Source organism: Oryzias melastigma, linkage group LG1 (genome assembly GCF_002922805.2).
Source record: "Oryzias melastigma strain HK-1 linkage group LG1, ASM292280v2, whole genome shotgun sequence".
In the NCBI taxonomy this organism is placed as follows: Eukaryota; Metazoa; Chordata; class Actinopteri; order Beloniformes; family Adrianichthyidae; genus Oryzias; species Oryzias melastigma.
Window position 1 is genome coordinate 7,788,364 of NC_050512.1, and position 21,490 is coordinate 7,809,853.

General features: G+C 44.5%; 1 protein-coding gene across 2 annotated transcripts in view; it reads right to left on the reverse strand.

The window, feature by feature from the left end:
* pkd1a (polycystic kidney disease 1a) overlaps positions 1-21,490 on the reverse strand; it is a 64,954-nt gene that overhangs the window by 30,767 nt on the left and 12,697 nt on the right. For both annotated transcript variants that reach the window (XM_024259582.2, XM_024259581.2), the window contains exons 2-18: positions 18,685-18,756; positions 15,257-15,325; positions 14,956-15,027; positions 14,389-14,552; positions 14,010-14,257; positions 12,573-12,833; positions 12,326-12,494; positions 10,994-11,165; positions 10,042-10,247; positions 7,534-7,655; positions 7,298-7,448; positions 6,168-6,430; positions 5,730-6,098; positions 5,097-5,573; positions 4,894-5,025; positions 2,613-2,788; positions 2,040-2,170 (exon numbers count right to left, since the gene is read on the reverse strand). In XM_024259582.2, the coding sequence (XP_024115350.1) occupies positions 2,040-2,170; positions 2,613-2,788; positions 4,894-5,025; positions 5,097-5,573; positions 5,730-6,098; positions 6,168-6,430; positions 7,298-7,448; positions 7,534-7,655; positions 10,042-10,247; positions 10,994-11,165; positions 12,326-12,494; positions 12,573-12,833; positions 14,010-14,257; positions 14,389-14,552; positions 14,956-15,027; positions 15,257-15,325; positions 18,685-18,756 (3,254 nt within the window). The remainder of the gene's footprint in view (positions 1-2,039; positions 2,171-2,612; positions 2,789-4,893; positions 5,026-5,096; positions 5,574-5,729; positions 6,099-6,167; positions 6,431-7,297; positions 7,449-7,533; positions 7,656-10,041; positions 10,248-10,993; positions 11,166-12,325; positions 12,495-12,572; positions 12,834-14,009; positions 14,258-14,388; positions 14,553-14,955; positions 15,028-15,256; positions 15,326-18,684; positions 18,757-21,490) is intronic.

A 21,490-nucleotide genomic window follows, 5' to 3' on the forward strand; every position in this document is an offset into this window, starting at 1 on the left:
CTGGTGCGCTACGCATCGCGGTACTGCACCAGATCTAGTTCTCGGCCCGGAGGTCAGGGACTTGTGATTTAATAGGAACAGCTAGTATGTCAAAAAATGACAAGTTGGGGACACCCAAAATATCAAAGAGTGAGGCGGGGGGGTTCTTAACCAAACGTCCATATGTGAAAACTTGGGAGTCAGAATGTGTTGGTAATGCAGAAGAAGTAGAAGCGTCACTCAGTCTTAAGGTGCATTCACAAAAAAACGCAATTTGTGTTAAGTCAATGGTACAGACGTGACATGAGGCGGTCTGACATCCAGTGGCGCGTTTTGAGCGAAAGTCTGGCAGCAGATCGATTCGGGCGACAAGGCATGATTCAGGCAACGCAGCCAAAATGTAAATATCTGAAGTTTGACAGGTCGCTGCGTCGCATCTGCCAATCAGGAACTCAGCTTTGGCCATGGGACATTTTCAGTGACTCGATCAGCAGTGGAGCTCAATCACTCGTGCTTGCAACAGAGAGGCGCTGCGGGGTGCGGAGGCTGCAGGCTTGGGCCTCATTGAAACATTAAAAAAAGAAGGAAAAAGGTCTCCTTATTTTATTTTTCCTCGTCGGGTTAATACTAGACAAAGAGCCTTCAAGGTCAGCCACAGAGACACAGAAACACTGTGGAAGCGGCTGTGATTCAGACACAGCCTCCTGTACCGGCAAAATCCTTTAATAATAATCATATAAACCCAAACATGGAGACATGAGTACCGAACTCTTCACAATAAATAATCCAGATTTATTTCTCAACATCTTCTGTGTCTTCCATACATTCAAATTGAAATATCCACAGATGCCGATCATCTTAAATGCATTAGCTGGTAGCTCCAATAATTGAAAATTGAAAAAAATAATTCTAAATTTAAAACTTGAATGAAAAGGTGACATTTAAACCTTAAACTGTTACGATATATAAAAAAAATGTTTATTTGTAATTTCAACTTTTTTTTGTTTCTACCTTTTTGCTCTTAGTTCTCAGTTTTCAAGTTTTCACTGATGAACTGATTCTATTTTTACGTGGGGGCGGGGCTTTGAGCTTATTGGCTACTGGGACATGATTTCCAATCGAGTGACAGAATAATTCCTCAGTACACATTCTCTACACTTTTCTCTGACAGACATGAACATCTTCACACTTTTCTCGCAGTAAAGATTTATGTAATGTTGGCGAGCTGCGTGTACTGCTTCTCAGTAAAACACTTTACGGAAGAGATTGATTGACAAGCTCAAAAGCAAAGCTGAAAAAAATCCACCAAAAAACGACACAGAGAATTGGAAAACTGCGATATAGTGAAGGAAAACAGAACGGTAGTGAGAATGCTCTCCCAAAGTTTCACACATCAGAGTGGTGGGGCAAAACCAGCGATATAAACAGACACCGTACCGGAGCAGAAAACACATCACATCACCATAACCTCTTTGGGAATGATGGGAAATCATGTCCCTGTAGCCAATTAGCTCAAAGCCCCGCCCCCACGTAAAAAACAGATTAGCAGCGAAAACTTTAAGACTGAAAACTGAAAGCCAAGAGGGAAAAACGAAAAATAAATATATATATTCTTATTTGGAAACACTTTTATGTTTTTTTCTTTTTATTTTAGTTTTTTATTCAAGTTATTTAGTCTGTATAGTTTTGTTTATCAATCTGCTATTGTCTATATTTTATGACTGACCTTCTGTTTCTGAACAATTTCAGAAACTTTTTTTTTTCTCGTAATAATGGACCATATTTTTAAAATGGAATTGAATTTAACTAAATTCACAATTATTTTTCAAATTTTTGGTATCAAACATACAATGTTCTTGTTTGCATTTTCAGTAATTCAAGTTTTCATTTTGTACTTTCAAGTGTAAAGTTGCTTTATTTACAATCTGGTTTTTCATTCACTTTAAGCTGCTTCCTAATTTGACCTCATAGTTTTATCTTTTATCTAAGACTGAAATTGTTGTGGTGTCTGCTTGAATGATGGTTTACGTTTGCTTCTGACTTTGTAAGAATGTGTGTACCTGGTTGAGAATAGATGTAGGTGATATTTTTGCTCAGGAGGACTTGATTAGGGGAGTCTGCACAGAGGAGGGATGGAGGATACGGGGGCTCAAACTCAAACTCTTCATATCCGCCGTCACCGTAGAACCATCTGCAGCAGAGGACACAGGGAGATCATAGAAACAGCTTTTACCCACTGATTCTTAGCAACGCTGCACACACAAACACGTGCACTCACTTTAAAGATGAAAGTGAGTCTTTGCTGACAAAGCAGTCCAACGCTTGGACTGGAAGAAATGGAAACTGGTGAAGCTCATTGGGTGGAGGGAAGTTAGGACGAGGGAAAAGCAAAGGAATGCTGCAGAGCTGAAAAGAACAGCAGGAGAGAAAAAAAGTAAATGCAGCAGCTGCAGGAAAATTCATGTCAGCAAACTTCTGACCACATGATTATAAACCTGAGGCTGTCTCCTGACTTACTGCTGCTGTTATGATAGCAGGCGAAGCGGACAGGACAGGAAGCAGGAGTAAAGAGGTGAGAAACACAAGTTTGAGAACGTCAGCCGTCCTCACCGTGATGCCAGGTTGCTTCTTACCGGAATGTGGCTGCCACAGTCATGTCCACAAGCACAGAAGTAGTGAGAGTCTGGTTGGAGCCCTGAGGAACCACGTCGGGCACACCCGTGACCGTGAGGTTGGCCATGGGCTGCAGCCTGTCCACGGTGACGTTGAAGTGCTCTGTGAGGGAGCTGACGTGGTTTGAGGCAGTCACCTGGAAGGACGCCAAAAGGCCTAGTGTTGAAATGAAAACTGGGAAACTTTGACATTTCTCTTCAACAACTAGTTTTCCAGATTCTCAGATCTTTGGGGTAAACTCTGGCTCTGACACAATTCTCTCTGCCTAAATGAAAACAAAATTCTGTGATTAAAGTTTGGGCCCTTTATCTTGTCTAGTAATGTGGTCCTAGGTCTCATGGAGTGGCCTCCAATCTTACGGAGAACTGTACACAGGAGTTTTTGAAGCAGTCTGAAGTCAAGGCAACCTTTTTCTAGAGCTTTCTCTCGTAGACATTCATATTTTCAGTAGTTCCTGCTATGATCACTGTACTAGTTTGTATGTGGGAACGTATTCAGTTTGGACAGGTCCACATCCATTCAAACGCACATCCAAGAACTGTCTGGGGCAATGGAAAACAGGAGCAACATGATGAAAAAATTAGCTACTGGAACAGTGTGCAGATAGACAAGATGCAAGCACGAGGCTCTGTTGGAATATTACTACTCAATCAATCCTACTCAGAGAAGCTATACGCAGAGAATATGGAGTAAAACCCGCAATCAAAGCTTCCAGAAAAACAACTAGCAGCCCAATGTTCCAACATCTACGATTGGCAACACATATCACAATTCCATGGATTGCACCTATTGGGTTTTTGCAAATGCAACTCTAGTGATAAAAAATGGAACACTGTATCATTACGCTGAGAAAGGCAGTATGTCACCTGAAAGATAAGATCATGTCTAGAATGAACACCAGGCGATCGTGACAAGTACACCGTTTAAGTAAATTACTGCATGAAAATCCCCTGGATGCGTTTAAATGAAGCATTGAGGGCAACAATCACAGAAAACAATGAACTGGTTTTCACTTCACCAGCAGCAATCGTTGAGATGCTTGGCTGTAAGAGCAACCTTGGGAGAAAACAATACCCACCATGGAAGCAACTGCAAACTGATCTACACAGTAAACTAAAATCAAGGCAGCTCGGAGGGAAGTGAGTCGGCTGATAGTAACCCAAAAATCAAGTGCCTAAGAAATAAAGTCACATGACCATGCCTAAAGCACCTGGAAACTGCCAAACTAAGGCTCCTGGCCTTGACCAGTCATCTAAAGAGGTGCACTAGAGACAATGAAGCTAGACGGATAAACAGGCTGTTCGCAACTCAACCTGGTAAAGTATAAGCTCAATGGTAGGGTCATAACAGCAGAACAGACCCACCAGATTTAAACTGAACAGTTGAAAGGGTATATGGGAAAAAGAGACAGCACATAACAGCACTGCCCAATGGCTGGCCTCTGAGAAAAGAACATATCAACCTCCCCGAACAGAACCCAGTAACTATCACAGTGACAGACATCAGAGAAAGAGCCTCAGGTATGAAGAACTGGACAGCACCGGTCCTGACATGACACATGCCTACTGGATTAAGAAACTCATGGCACTCCATGAGCGCCTGGCAGCACAGCTCAATACATTCATTCATTCATTCATCTTCCTGGCCGCTTCTTCCCTTTCGAGGTCGCGGGGGTGCCGGAGCCTATCCAGGCTACTGATGGGCGAAGGCGGGGTACACCCTGGACAGGTCGCCAGTCTGTCGCAGGGCCAGCTCAATACATGAGCAAGGGAATTGGTAGAGATACTGGAGGAGCCATAAAACAACTTCTGGTTGACAGAAGTTGGTTCAATCTGTGGCGAGCCTGGATTGATTACAAGAAAGTCTATGACTCAGGGTCACATACATGTGGCCAACATGTGTACCATGTTGTACCATGTGAACATCATCAACAGGAGTCTCAAAACCTTCAAAAGAAACTCAATGGTGTTGTGGAAAACCAACTTTGAGGCCAAGGGTAAGCCCCTTTCACAAGTGTCCATCAAATGAGACTTAAAATACTACAAAAATCTGCAGACCTAGGCTTATATTATTGATCAACAGTCAATGTTAATTTTGTGTTATTGTCTACCACAAACATAATCAATATTTCCTTTTCTTTAAGTTAATTGGTCAGAATATTCCCAAATGAAGCAGCCATTTAACTTTTTCTTCCTCTTTGCAGTCACTAGACTTTTTGATATTAGTGAACACAAGACTAACCGTCAGCTTGTAGGTGGCAGCGTGTTGGTAGATGACATTCAGAACAGAGTTGTAGTAGGTGAAGTAGGGCTTGTCGTCCACAGTCCACTTGAAGGTGGGATTGGAGCCTTCAGCCACTGAAGCAGTGTAGCTCTGAAACACAGATCCACATGAGAACCCAGTCTTGGTACAGCTGTTGGTAACAAAAAAAAGAACACACTTACCACAACCGACTCCATCAACACCCGATGAACTGGAGGCGGCTCCACCTGCAGCCCACGGAGAGGCACCTCCAGCTGAATCAGTACCACCAGCATGGCTTCTGTCACCTCGCTGCAGGCCTCTAGCTCCACCTGAACCGACCCCTTCTGCTCCTTAGTTCCAAGATTTAGATCAAGAACCGCAAACAGGCTGGGATCTGAACCCGGAAGGCTGGACCCTGAGCTGGATGCAGGTTGGCATTGGGTGGTTCTAAACTCTGGTGGGCATTCAGACTGGAAGGTCACGCTGTGATTGCTGCCACGACGTGATGCAGTTGTTGCATATCGAGACTGAACCCGGAGGAGGAGCCGGGTGTTGCTGGGCTGAAGGAAGATGGATCCATTTTGAAAAGGGGGGTGAAGGACTGTGAGGCCCAGAGGAGGCAGCACCTGCAGCAAGCATGATGCTGAAGCTGGATACGATGTTCCAGTGGAGCTCACCTGAGAAGACATCGGACATGAAGAGAAATCATAGAGCATTTGTTCCCAGCAGAGCGGAAACTTTCAGACACAAATCCGCCATATGCTCGGATACTGATACTCCTCATCCTCTTTTGCAAGATGCACTGTAGGTAATGACACAAGAGTCAATCTTACCAGTAGGCTGTAGAGCCCGGGTTGGGGCAGGCCGGAGGATAGTTGCGCCCCATGCAGCGGCGTCTTACTTTGTCCCACATAAAGCACTCTGATAGAACACACCGCTTCCTCCAGCCACCCGCCTGCTCCGTCCTTAAGCAAAGCCTCCACGTCCAGCTCTGGGTCAGGTGGCGGGTTTGCTGAAGAATCTGCAGACTGTCTGGTGTTGTTGGTCCAGAACCACTTGGACATGTTGAAGGCAATAATAGGCTGTCGCCATGGAGACTGAGCAGATGACTGACACTGAAGCAGGGAGTAGGGACCACCGTCATGCTGCAGGGCGATCACATCCCCGCCAGAAACCAGGATGTCCTCCAGCTGGTCTTGGATCTGCGAAAAACCACTTTTAAAACCTTGAACATCAAATGAAAAAATGAAATGCCGCATTGCCAACCTCACCAGAATGTGTGCAGAGGGTCCAGCAGGCAGATGAAACTCCACCTCATTCTGCAGGATGTATAGAGGGCGCCACATCCCAGGGGGGAGGTGCTGGGCGCGGGTGCAGTTCGGGCAGGAGGAAGGATGGCATGGACTTGATAGGGGCAGACAGCTGCTGAGGAAGGGGCACCACTGCTGCAGACGTGGGCAGGAGGGGGAATCCCCACTTGATCTTTCATCTGGGACACAAACTGCAACCGGAGCGCATGCTGGATCTCCACAACCTAAGGCACAACAAGAAAATCTATTAACTATTCCACTGAAGCAAAACATTCATATCATAAAACTTCCTACAGTTGCCGATCTGTAATAGTCTTCATTACATGTTGGGTCTAACAGGTGTTTGTTACTTTTTTTAGTATTAGTGTTGTGAGCCAGAATAGCGATGGACAAGAAACGCTCATTCAATTTAGCGTTTTAACTTCGTGTGGTGGGATACGTCAAAGAACATTCTGGTGAGGAGTCTGCACCACATTTTTTGGGGTGGATCCTAAATGGGTCTAAGAATGGCACGAGCGGATGGGTGAGAAGAAAAGGAGGTGCAAAGAAAGCCAGCTACGAATTAGAAGAACTGGTTTGAACATCTTGAGCAAAGACGGAAAAGTGTGCGTGTCTCCAGGAAAATGATTTCCATGAAAGTGAAGAGGTATTTTTTATAGGATTGATGATCTCTCTAACAAATGCCAGGCCAGGTGCCAAATTTTTGGAATAAATGCCGGGGCTACTAATGGAAGATATACAATGAAAACAATCACAAAAAACAGCATTAACACGGATAACAACAAAAATAACACGAAGGTGGAGTGATAGAAAATCGTTCAACACTGAGACACGATTATGGGGCAGAGATGGGGTTTTCCATTCGCTTGGTTTACATTTCGTCTGCTCAGCCTTCACATTTTTCTTTTGTAATTTCTGATGGTTTGTTTTATAAACCAACTTCAAATGAGTGTGTGTGCGTGTTTGTGTGTTTGTCTGTGTGTGTGTGTTTGTCGGTGTGTGTGTGTAAAGGGTCTGTATTTTAACACCTGTTTTGGAGGAGCATCCGCATGCTCCAATACACATTTGTGTGTTAATCTGCTGTGACTCACCGGGCAGCAGCAGGTGTTGGTTCAGGTGGGGGCAGTGAGGTCTGAGGATCTGCAGTCGGACTTGCACCTGGTAGCTGAGCTCCTGGGTAACAAACTCCAGCGAAGACAGACGCCCCTCCTGAAGGAAACTTAACGCTGGAAACAGGAGCATCTGAGGCCAAACACAGGGCGGGTGGGGGTTTACGGCGGAGCTTCACAAAAGGAGCTTCCAAAAAGAAAAAAAAATATCTCCTTACCTCTACAGCCATCTTGGGAGGTTGTGGAGCAGAAGATAACAAGGCAGAGGCGAGGTGCAAAGGACTGTGGGTAGGAAACACTGGCATTCCCAGAATGAAAACTCCAGCGTCTTGAACACGAACTACAGAGGCAGAGAAGGGGGATATCACACTTAAGATTTTGACCCAAAAAGGAAGCTGCAGCTGTCAGGGTGATGGGGGTGGGGGGCATACTGCTACTGTTGATATCCCCAATTAATTTTTTCAACCTGAACTCAAATTAAATGTTTTTTTTTAACCTTTTCACAGATCTGTGGCTCAAAGCTTGAACTCATCAATCTGAGAGGGTATTAAGCTGGACCTGACGCTTGAACAAATAAACCACTAATTCAATATTAAATTTACCACTCACAAAAAACATTTGAGGGCTGCACGGTGGCGCAGTGGTTAGCGCTCTTGCCTCACAACAAGAAGGCCCCGGTTCAAATCCCGGCTCGAGGATTTGGGACCTTTCTGTGTGGAGTTTGCATGTTCTCCCCGTGCATGCGTGGGTTTTCACCGGGGACTCCGGCTTCCTCCCACCGTCCAAAAACATGCTTCATAGGTTAATTGGTGACTCTAAATTGCCCCTAGGTGTGAATGTGAGAGTGAATGGGTGTGTGATTGAGGCCCTGCGACAGACTGGCGACCTGTCCAGGGTGTACCCCGCCTTCGCCCATCAGTAGCTGGGATAGGCTCCGGCACCCCCACGACCCCGAAAGGGACAAAGCGGTCAGGAAAATTAATGAAAAAAAATTTGAAGAAAAAATTTCAAGATTTAGTAAAATTTACAAATGAAGAAAAAAAAAAGTAGAAGCAAAACTTAGGGTGAGTTTAGAGTTAATAAAACAGAAGAATCAGAGGTACAAAGCCTAAAAAAATGAAATGCTGGAAGGCCCAGAGAGAAAATAGCTCTACCATTACCATAACCAGATTGACCGGTAATGGGGACTAGCTCCACATAACAGGAAAGAATTTCTTGAGAGGATTATTGAGGGGATGATCTCTTGAAGAAAGCCACACCCTCTATCCCATCTGATGACATAGAGAAAGACGCTTGTTGGCATCCCACACTAGGGTCTACAGCAGGATCTGAGGCTTTCCTCCAGGACTAATATACCCAAAGAGTAGTAGACTGGGTCAAAAATATGGAGACCAGGAACTCCTGAGAAGCGAAGATTGGTAGCAGATAGCTACGCACCACCTCAAATGATAACCCAGTAAGTAGCAGAGGATGGAAGGGTATTGTGAGCATACTCGGCCCAAATGATCTCACATGACCAAGAAGAAGCCTCCCAAGAGCACAGGAGGCAAAGGCTTGTCTTTAGCTGTTGACAGTCTGTTGGATTGGGGATGAAATCCTGGAGACAGACAAAACAGAATATCCAAGAAGGTAGCAAAACTCTGACCAAGACATGGCGATGAACTGGGGACAAAACAGGTGTCTTTGGGTAAGCCACGTCCCTTCAGAATTGTGGCAGCAAAAACCCTCTAACCTCCAACCACCTACCAAAAAATTACAAAGACTACAAGGACTCTTCCTTTTTGGGCAAGTGAGGTATCAAAAGCTTTTGGTGGAACCGCAACTGTCTCTCAGTTTGAGTCTTGACCGCCAGGTGTGTCTCTCTATATAAAGATCCAACAGCCACGTTTTCAGATCTGAAACTGATAGATAAATCAGAAGTCCTGATTCTCAGAAATTCCTTTCTGAAACATCTGCATAGGTAAACATCTTCCACAGACAGCTGAGGTCGCCCCATAGATTGTTGTTGTTTTCAGCTGCAAAAGTACCGCCTGGGCAGAAAGGGTCCACACTCCTGTTCATTAGCGTCAAAAACATTTTGTCGATAAAATTCAAAGACCAGCTCATTGGTTCCATTTTCAGAGTGAGAAGACAGGAAGAGTGCTCGGAAAAGAGAGAATTGAGGGGTAGACAAGACAGGAGATACTCTGGAAGTGACGCTGGCAAGAGCAAGAATGAATGTGTTCACATGCACTGAAGGTGTTTATCTGGTCAAAGCCTATTTTACAGATAATTTTCTAAGAAAGGTGTTTTCATGAAAATCTTTCTTCTTCTTTGTTTTTTCTTTCTGAAGATTTTCCATAAACTCTGCTTTATTCTCACTAGAGTAACATTGCCCTGTGCTCATTTTTCTGCAGGATCTTCACTGACTCTGCTGCCTCTGTATGCCTGAATCCTTTATAGGTCACTAAACAAGCCAACAGAAACAAGGCAGAACTCCCTGCAAAAGGTCAGGTTCAAGGACTGGACTGAATTACTCAAAAACCCTAAGAATCTGCTGCATCTGCAAGTTTGGATCCTTGAAAAAAACACATGCTAGAACTGCTTCCTGTAGATTATTTCTTCATTCCAAAAACGTTTGCCTGCCTCAAGTGAGACTCAGCCTTATTCTTTGGTTGGGATTCACTTGAATAAAGGCTGTAACTGCACACTCTGTGGTGAAAGACGTGTGTGTGCACGTCAGATACCTGGGAGGGAGTACTGGCACATGTACACCCGCTTGGAGCTGCACAGGTGGGAGCTGATCTGACCGTCGTGATGCAGGGACACGCAGGTGTTTCCAGGAGAGATGTCTGGGCGTGATGGAGAGTTCTCCTCCACCTCGGATCCGTTCACCCAGTGCAGCTTCCCTGGGGAGTCCATGTCACTCAGACCCAACCACACGCCTCGCTCCCTGGTGACAGACCACAGGGGAGGTTGGGTCAGTGGGTGCATTAGTCTGCATTCACACCAAATATAATTCACCAGAGTTCATGTGATAGTCAACAGAGACTCTTGATTTCAACAGGATCAGGTGAGTTTTCACACCTGAGGAACCAAGAGCACCATTATGTAGTCATACAGTTTTGATGCACAGCTGCGTCATCGGTCTACACCCTGCATGGGCTTTGATGGTCCAGCGCTCAATGGAAACGCTGACTTGAATTGATCGGACCGTTCTAAACCAGCCAGGAGGGGACTGGTCTGGTCTGGTCTGTTCTGCTCGGTGGAAATGAGGCATTAGAGGAAACCAGCTTTAGATCAGACCAGGACAGAACTTGGGTCAGACTAGAAATAGGTCTAGATCAGATCAGAACCAAACCTGGATCAGACCCAGATTTAACCAGCGATACAGGAGGCTTCATAGTTAATTTGTTTTGGGGGAAACATTTTTAGCTGCCATCAGCTTACAGGATTACATACCATTACATACTCCATACATATATTACATATATTACATACTCCTGCTTCACAAATGTGTTTCTTCTTCCCATCCAAAATGTCAAGGGCCTTTAAGTATGTTCAGGACAAGAACTCTGCTCACATCCATACCAAAACCAGATCTGGACCAGACTTTGGTCTAAACATGGATCACATTCTGGATCTGATCCTTTTCAAAAGTTCCTAAAAAAAGTGTGTCTTCTCGGACTGAAAACTCACTGTGTGACATTGTGGGCCAGCAGGCTGCGAAGAGCCTCGCTCCGGACTTTTGCTAAATCCCCTCCACGGTTCAAACATTGCAGCCGAGCTTCTGTCCAGTTCAGTTCGGCCGTGAAGATCTGGAAACAGCTGGAGGATTCAGCGTGGTACACTCCATCATTGGGACAGCGGGCTGGAAGGACCACAAATATGGAGACAGACTGAAGGGGGTCTATGGGGGGATGCTTTCACCAACACCACTTGAATCTTCAGAATCTTCAGAGCACACAGCATTACAACAAGAAGAGGACTGTGGGGGGAGAACTGGAACCTCCAAACTCAAGGATTGGCAGGGATTTGGAATCCTGGAAGAAGCCTCTTTTTAGACGGGGGTATTTATCTCAATGCCCCAAACTCTATTTAAGGATGAGAGAGTGTGTGAGTTTCAGGAATTAAGATGCAACAAAACTAAGGACACAAAATCTCAGAATAAAGAATATTTTTCAACGGTCCCTTATTAATAGAGGGAATTACATCCTAAATACATTGAACATTTTCACTCTTTTTTTTGTTTAAACTCACAAAGTTTGAACCTTTGTTAAAAATAAGGATGTTAAAGATATTAGATACATATCAAAAAAATGATTAAGCAACTGCAGTATCATATGAAAACCACAGATATGAACAAGATTGTGTTGGTTAAAATATATAAAATCAATCAAAAAGTACATAATCAATTTCTGGCAAACTGCAGTTTCACTTTGTTTTTTTTCAACTGTCTTTTTATTAACATGCGACACCAACAAAAATAACTCCAATCATAAGCTTGCTTTTTCCAAATCAATACCTGAACAAATTTCTCTGTCAAATGCCATGCATTATTATTTATAGCTTTAAATGCCATATGAATGAGAAATATCTAGATTTGAGCATTTTTGGTAAAAGAATCAAACTGTACCGTATCGCCTAAAAGTTAGTCAAATCCTTTATGAGTCCATTCATGGACCGTGTATCGAGATGTGTATCGAATCACGTGAGGGGGAAAGATATAAACCTCTAGTTGAAAGATAAGTCCAGTTATCAAAGAATAAAAAAAGAGATCATCTTTGCAAGCTGAGCAAATTTAGTTCAATTTGAGGGTCCAATTTCAAGAGAGGGAAGACGGGAGGGATCCATGGTCTGATCCAAGGTCTCACCCCAGAATGACTGACAGTTGATGTAAAGGTTTCTTCTGTAAAATGATCTTTAAATTGAAGTTAGCAGGATGGACCAGTGTCCCCCCTTCCCAGTTCCTCACTTCACTCTCTAGTTACTCTCTAGTTACTCAGATACTATCTGTCATTTTTTTTATACCTTTAGCAACCTGCACACCCTCCTTTGCAATGGTCCAGTTTACATCCAGGTCCACTCCCCCCCAGCTGACCAGCGTGACCTCCAGGCTCTGATTGGCCACGATGAGTGGGGGGCAGTGCAGCTCCAGCTTTGGGGGAAGAGTCAGGTTCACCTCCTGCTGTGTGAAGGTCTGAGCAAAGGAGGACACACAGTTTGACACAAACCTTCAGGCTCACACACCCTTCAGGAGAAACCCGAAGCCCCCCACCTCTTTGTGTCCGGCCCAGGCCCGCACTCCGACGGTGTAACGTCCCGGAAGTCCGTATTTGTGAATGGCGCTCCACGCCGCGTCTCCGGCGGTGGTGAGGGAGGGCGAGCCATCACCGAAGTCCCAGGAGAGTGTGACGGGGGCAACGGAGGACGCAGCAGACAACAGGATTTGTTGGTGAACGCTCTGCTGTGGGGGGGCTGCCACCACAAGAGAAAACTCCACTGCAAACACATCTCGAGCCAGAGTCCAGCCGCACATCTGTCAAGACAGGGGTGGGGGGGGGGGATATTTCTGTAAGGCAAAACTTTTCTTATAGTTTTAAAAGAAGAAGGCCCAGAGTCCTTCACTCTAAATCAAATTAAGAAATCAACAATAGACTGGGGGCCAATTTTGTTAAAAAACAGAAATATGTTGTTTTTAACAACTGTCATTTGTACAGTTAACAGAGCAAAAGAACAAACAGAGCAAGACTTCAAACGTTGTTTTAACTGACATTTTAGTGTTGATCAAAAAACGTTGGTGTTGTTGTTCACACTTCAACACTTTGAGGTGTATCTTGGGCCTAGCTCTTTTCCAGAACCAACCATTACTTTCTTGCATGTATAACCAAAACTGGCGATTGATGCTCTGGGCTCTGTTGATGCAAGATTACAATCTCACCATCCACCATAAAAAGGGAACCTAAAACTGTTGGCTGATGTCACGATCTGCGGTGACATGCTAATAGAAGCGAACATGCGCACACATCCTGGTTCAGGTTTAGGTGTGTGTGTGTTTAGATTTGCCCTTTCTCTGCAGCAGGTGAATGTCATCACATTTCTGCTGCTGACCCGCCTCCCCACGTCAATGTCCTCCAATCACCAGGCTGGATGAGGGGCGGGTTTGCTTCAGCCCGTCCCTGTTGTCGCCCTCCACTTCTCGGCCTGTTTCTGCCTGGTGTTCCCCCTCAAGCTTTTTGACTCCTAGTTATGGTTTGTGGGTTATTGCTGACAAAGCCAGTGATTTTGTGTTGTTAACCAACGTTTATTATGTTTCCTCTGTTTGTGTTTTGGTTACCCTGTTGGTAATAAATGACCTGGCTGTCCTTTACCTGATCTCTCATGGTTTAATTTCTTTACGTTACCCATTTCTCCTCTTGTGAGGATGTAGCACTCTGACATACTGTAACTTTTTTAACTGTTAACACGATCAACGTATTTCCAGCTTTTCTCCTTCAAAATAGGAATTATGTTGATCGAGTTAACGGTTGAAAAGTTGCAGCAGATCAAAGAACATAAGGAGCTGCGGTGTTAAAGGGTTGAGTTTTTTCAGTGTTTGTTGGCTCAGCTGTGCCCCCCCCCGTGCTCATGTCCAGAACCCGCTGGATGCAGCCTGTGTTCAGAATGCAGAGGTTTGTTGTTTCTGTGACCCCTGTGACAGTGGGGGGGCGAGTACCGTCATGACGCGCGGGTCGGTGCAGTCAGGCGAACACTCGTATTCGCTGATCAGGTTGGGCTCGATGTTCGTGCTGCAGAGGCACTCGGAGCGCTCGCCCAGGCCGCCGTACAGGTGGGACAGACCGAAGCACACGCTGTTGCACTGCTGCCGCGTGAAGTTCCCGGCGTTCAGAGACGTGAAGATGACCAGCTCGCTGCGCCCTCCCCCGCTGCTGCTGTCCTCCAGACAGGCGGCGTAGCTGGGACCTGCAGCGGAGCAGCAAGAGCGTTTCTGTGTTTGTGTCACCTGAGGGGAACTGCAGAGGTTCTCAGCAGGTCTGAGGTCACCAAGGTCATGTCAAGGGAAAGAACCTAAAACTCCCAGTCTGCTCTCTTACCGCAGGTCTGCCGGCTGACGTTGAGTAGAGGCTTGTCGTGGAGCTCTGGGGGTTGGTTGCAGAGCATGGAATGGGGGTGTCTAACTTTTACCCCCTTGACCTGGAGCCACCTGAGCAAGCGGAACAGCTTACAGTCGCACTCAAAGGGGTTTCCGCTCAGATCGCTGCAGGAGAGACAGACTCCAGTGACCATCAGTGAAAAACTGAAAAACATCTGTTATTTAGGCTGTGTGCTCAAAGCCTTTTCAGTCAAGTTTTCATGAAAATAACGAAAACAAACATGTTTTAATGCCGAAAACTTGTTAAACCTGATGGTGTATTTGTGACCTAAATTATCTACATCTCCATAAATGATTGAAAATCATTGTGAAGCTTAATAAGTAAAGTGGAAGTGAAAGAGCCTCTGTCTGCTAAAAAAGTCTGAATGACTCCAAACATTTTACACTTTCTCCTTTCAATGAGAACCTTCAAATAAAAAAAATCACAGATGTGAGTACAGAAGATTTCACACAAAACGATGGAAAGTTCAGTTAAAGAGTCAGTTCAGTCTCCATGTGAAGAACTCACATCTCAGTGAGGTTGCACAGGTTGTCGCAGATCCTCTCCTCGATGGTGGTGATTTGGTTGTTGCTCAGATCTCTGCAGAGAAGACGCCAGGATGAATTTCAGAGATCTACTCTGGGCATTCATCTGTGAGAAATTGTCAGCAAACTCCCTGAGAAAGCATGTCAGTGTGAGCATGTGTCGGTCTACTGTGTTTATTCTCTGGTCTGATTTCTGTTTCCTGATATCCAGACTAAAGCCAGACTTCCTCTCCTGTTCACCCTACACACTCCTCATCCTCAGCTCCTCTGATCGGTTTACTTACAGGATGGACAGCGACTCGCAGCAGAAGACTCCTCTGGGAAGAGCGTTGATCTGGTTTCCTTGAAGGTGCCTGAGAAAGAAATAAAAACGACAGGATTTTAAGACATGGGTGGTTGCATTCATGGTTGATTTCCAACAAATTGGCCTAGAACTGGACCAGTTACAACTCCTTCTTGGACCCCCTACAATTTGCCTTCCAGCCTGTTTTTTGATTTCAGGAGTTTCTTTTTATCATCTGACTGGAAGGCTGCAGTATGTTCAGCTGCATGGCTGTGTGTTGGACAGACTGGTCAGTAATACTAAGGCACCTCATGAAACCGTCCCATCTCTCTTCATCTTCACCCTTTACACCACAAACTGCTACCGGTCCGAGTCCTGTCACCTGTATTAGTTCTTAGGTGACTGCATTGTTTGGTTGCATCAGCAGAGGGGAGGAGTCAGGGAAAAGGAGTTTCGTTAGTGGGTTCCTTTCATGGTGCGAGTGGAACCACCAGAACCTTAACAGTACTAACTAAAAGGAACTGGTGGTGGACCTGAGAATAACCAAGTCTCCTGCCTTGATTCATGGGGTCAATCTGGTCCCAGTGGAAGACTACAAGTACCTGAAGGTCTACATTGACAACAAACTGGACTGGAGTCAGAACACCGATGCTCTGTATAAAAAGGGTCAGAACCGGCTCTACTTCCTTAAGAGCCTCAGGTCGAAGCATCTGTCAGACCATAATGAGGACGTTCATGAGTCTGCGGTCTCTAATGCCATCTTGTTTGCCGTGATTTACTGGGACAGCAAACTGAGGTTAAAGATTAAACAGACTGATCTGAAAAAGAGGTTTTACATCTCAATCAAAGTTAATAATACTGATAATCTGCAAGAATGGGGATGGAAGTGAAGCTGGACTCTTTAGAGATGGTGATGAAGAGAAGGATGTCCAAAATACTGGATCCTGGATAACTCCACCCATCCCTTCTACTAGCTTCTGGATTAATACAGCTCACAGACAGCAAGAGAAAAGCCTTTTTTCCACTGAGTGGTTCAGTCTGGTACGGTCCGGTAAGGAGTGGTACAGTAAGAGGTCCTCCGGCAGCTCGTCTTTTTCTTGCTTTACTTTTTTATATCTTGTATAACAGGAATTTAATGCTGTTTGAAAAAAGATTGCGGGCGGCTAAGAAGAATACCACCATAAAGATTTGCTAGCTTAGCACTAGGCTGGTGCTTTCTAATGTCGTCATCAGTTTCTGCCATTCAACGGGTGGCTATAGCGGCTTCGCCCTAACCGACCTGTTCTATTTTTCTACGGGTCTACATCGGATGGGGACCCTAAAGAGGTACGGGGTAGTACTGTTTATTGGATTTTACAGTGGAAATGCTCAAAATGCCAGGTCTGACCGTACCAGGCCGTACCATACCGGACGGCACCGTACTGTACCATACCAGACCGCAACGGACTGGGCCGAACAACACCAAACCAGACCACACCACACCGCACCGTACCAGACCATACTGATCTACAACGTACAAGACCGCACTGTGCCGTACTGGACCGCACTGGACTGCACCGTGCCAGACTGTACTGGACCGGACTACACCGCACTAGACTGCACGAAACAGCACCGTATCGGACCATACTGAACCACACCGTACCGGACCGCACTGTACCACACCGCACCTTACCAGACCGTATCATACCGTACTGGACAGCACCGTTTCAGACCGAACCGCACCAGTCCGGAACGTACTCTATTGGACTGTACCGGACCGCTCGATGGAAATGAGGCTGAAGACCCCCTTGACAAGAACTGAGTGCCTCAGAAGGTCTTTTCTTCCTGAGGCAATATACTGTAACTCTTCTATAAGAACCAGCTTACCTCATAGAACAACATCACAGTACTTTATATTTAATGCTAAACACCGTTAACTTGCACGACACTGTATTGTAAATCGTTTTTATGTTTGTTTGTTTGTTTTTTCCTTATCTGACCTTATAGAAATTTGATGATTGGAGCTCTGCTGAAAATGCAATTTCCCTCTGGAATAAAAACAGTATTCTGGTTCTGAAGTTCATCTTCTGATTGGTTGAATGCACCTGATTCAGGTAATTAGCATGAAGTAGAGAAAAGATATTTGGACAGCGCAGTGGGAGACTCACTATTATCCACCCTGGATGCATAAATTGGCATCCAATGTTTTAAAAAGTAGATTATAAGATCCATTTTTCAACCTTTTGATTGTTGTTACTGAGGATTAAACAATAAGTCTCATCCCGAGAACCTAGTCTGTAATGTTTTCTATCCTTTGTGTCCTTTCAGATGCAGTGGCTTTAATTGGCAGAAAATGTACAACCAGAAGCAGTCCTTTCTCCTCTGCTGGTTAGTTAGTTGAATCCACAGGTAAAGGTTTTAACCATTACTCCAGCTTCACCTGATTGCTGAAAATTCACACAACCAGATTCAAAGATTCTAAAAAGTCCACTAACTACCAAATGCTCTGATAGAAATACATTTCCAGGTGATTTCCTGGTGGTTATCTGGCACTGCATTGATGGGTAGTGAAGGGAAGTGATGGACCTTTAAGAGATGGAAGGTCAAACAGTGAGACAACACCCCAAAGCCCATTCTTTAGCTTGTCCAGCCCAGTACCTGGCAGACATGACTCAACAGCAGAACGACTCCAGTATTCAGTGAAACATGAGCCTATCAGGATATATCTGGGTTAGCTCACAGCCCCCAACCCCCCAAAGACTAGACAGCGCTCTGGGTTTTAACACTTTTTGGACAAATGCCCACTACTATTAAACACCAAATGTGACATCGGCCATTTGCAGAAGTAAACGGAAGACTATTTATGAATCCAGTGTTTTGATGATGAAAAGTTTGAAGAATTCTAAAAAAAGAAAATGTTTGCATAAATCCTTTTAAATGGCAAATTGTTTAAATGCGATCACCATTTAAGTGAGCATTGATGCACGTTTTTCGTCTTCTGGGAAAGTTCCAAGCGACTGAATTTTTTAGAAACCTCCACAAAATGGCAAATATAAAAACCAACGTTAATACAATGGCAAACCCTCTATATGGTGCAATAATCGGGGAGTTAATCTGGACACAAACTCAAGTTTCAAGATGGTAATATTTCTTTTAAAAATAAAAACATTTGGCATTTTGTCATTACGTTTGCTGCAGTTGAATCATTCCACTCAGCTTCTGGTTCCCTTGTATTTTATTGAAATGTTATTGGATCTTTAAATCTATCCATATTTCTGTGGAGTCAACTGAAGAATTTACCTGTAACAATGATGAGCTGAAAGGTTTAAGTCTAGTTATAAGGGTAAATAACCCATGGACTTGTAGAATTACTGCACCTGCTGGCACATAATTCTTATGATAAAATATTTTTTTTCCATCTGGTCATGAACACAGAGATAGTTGACTTACAGTTCTCGGAGGCCCGGCAGACGATCCAGCAGGCTACTATCAAGGGAGGAGATGTGGTTCTTTGACAGATCCCTGCAGAGACAAACAAACAAGTCCGCCTTTGAAACGTCTGAGGTAACACACAACAACACACCTGAACACAGACAGAAGAGTGAAAATGATCTGCACCCTTTCTGTTCTTTAAATGTTGATAGAGTTAAATGATTTTTGACTCTGATAACCAGAATAAACGAAAAAAATCTGTTTTTGTTCACCATAAATACAAAAACATAAGCAAAGTATCAACTCTGGTATGATTTATTTGATTTCTTTTTCGGCAATGAATCTAATACAAATAAAAAGTTGGATTTTCTTTACTTTTATGGGCGGCAGAGATGAATATATCGTGTGCATAGAAAAAAAATCAGAATATTTTCTGTCAAACAGCTTGTTCTGCTGCTAACTGGTAGCTTAGACAATTGCAGTTTGAAGAAAAAAGAAGTTTTTGCAATTTATTGGTTTCTTGATGTAAAAACGAGCAGCTTCAATGGCCAGTAGAAGAAACTTCACACTTTTCAGTTTTGGACCTGATAGCTCTGTTGAAACTCCTGCTCTTCAGAAACATCTCTTTCTTGGACTGATGAAGATGTTTTCTTCAGGAAAACTCATCATTAGCTTGAGCAACTTGTTAGGTTACACCTAAACAAGCTTTTAGATTTACTTATTTCATTGGTTTGGTGAATGAGATGATGACAAACTGCAGTGTTTGATTTGATACCATTCAAAACATCTCCTATGTTGTCTCTATTGTTGGACCAATAGAAGACTGCGGCAGATTTCTTACTTTTTTTTAATAAGATCTATAACTTCAATGTTGGTATAAAATTACATGTTCAGGTTATTTCATGTGATTTCACTTCCACAGCCTCCTACCAGTCTTCACTTACTTTTGAAAATCTGAAATTCTTACATAAAAATGCTGAACCATCTTCATATCCAATTGATGTTTTCCTAACATTTTTGTGACCAAAAGTATTTCATGTAGTCAGCCCACACTTCATGAAACTGATCTGTCAGTTGGTTTACTCCTAAATTGTTTTAAACCAGCAGCTCTTGGTCCCAGCTGATACATTCTAGACTGGATTCTTTTGATTCCAGTAACTGTGGGTCAACTTGAAGCATCTTTTCTGTCCAAGGTCTTTTTTGAAAAGTGCATTCATCTGAAACTGCTCTTTCAAAAGTCTCCATTGATGTTTTGGTGGCTGCAAACATCATTTTTGTTCTTTAGCTTCTGTAGTTCAGTCACATCTAAGTGGTATTTATGTATATATATATAATATGTTTATTTTATTGTTTTTTTTTTATTTTTGACATCCATCCATCTTCTTCTGCTCATCCTAGACCGGGTCGCGGGGGGCAGCAGTCTAAGCAAAGATGCTCAGACTTCCCTCTCCCCGACCACTTCCTCCAGCTCCTCTGGGGGGACCCCGAGTTGCTCCCAGGCCAGCAGAGAAATGTAGTCTCTCCAGTGTGTCCTGGGTCTTCCCCGGGGCCTCCACCCAGTGGGACATGACTGGAACACCTGTCCAGGGAGGCGTCCAGGAGGCATCCGGATCAGATGCCCAAACCACCTCAACTGGTTCCTCTCAATGCGGAGGAGCAGCGGCTCTACTCCGAGCTCTCTCCGGGTTACCGAGCTTTTCACCCGATCTCTAAGGGAGTGCCCATCCACCCTATGGAGGAAACTAATTTCAGTCGCTTGTAGTCGGGATCTTGTTCTTTTGTTCATGATCCAGAGCTCATGACTATAGGTGAGTACTGGAACAAAGATCGACCGGTAAATCGGGAGCTTTGTGTTCTGGCTCAGCTGTATTTTCATCACGACAGACAGGTGCAGCCACCGTATAATGGCAGATGCCACTCCAATCCACCCGACAATGTCATGCTCCAATTTTCCCTCACTCGTGAACAAGACCTCAAGATATTTAAACTCCTCCACCTGAGGCAGGAGCACTTTACCCACCCAGAGAGGGCAAACTACCTTTCTGGGGACGAACCATGGCTTCAGACTTAGCGGTGCTGACCCTCATCCCAGCCACCAACCACTCCAACGCATGCTGGAGGTCCCATATTAGACACATATTTCCAAATTACACACAATTTTACCAAATTGTGACCTGGAAATGAATCTCCATCAACATAGCATTTATCAGGATTTACAGGTGCAGAGTGATCATTCAAGGGACAACAGGAGCATGTGTATGTGTGGGTGTGCATGCGTGTGCGTGTGTGTGTAGTGTGTCGGTGGGTGTGTGCATGCTTGTGTGGGTGTGTGTAAGAGTGTGTGTGCACGCTTGTCTGTGGTGTGTCTGGGTGTGTGTATATGTGCACATGGTTTTGTGTGTGTGTACATGTGCTGGTGTGTATTTGTGCTTGCGTGCTCGTGTTGTGTGTATGCGTGTGTACGTGCTTGTGCTGTGTGTGCGTGCGTGTGCAGGCTCGTGGTGTGTTTGTGTGTTCGTGCGTGTGTGCCTGTGCATGCTTGTCTGTGTGTGTGTGAATGGAGTCTGCTCCCAAAAGGAAACATCTGTACATTCCAGATGAAATCTGTAAGGGGGCGGAGAACAGCGAAAAGTAAGTTTTATTCTGTTGAATCCATTAGACAAGGAAGGAGGGCGGCAAAAAACGTTCCGCCTACTTTAGGATGGTTTAAAACGAAGCTCCTCCCCTCGATGCCCGCGGGGCATGCTGAGGAGCTGCACGTGTTTAACCTGGTCAGATGATCTGACCTTCAACAGGTCTGTTAGCAGCAGACTCCTGTTCTCTG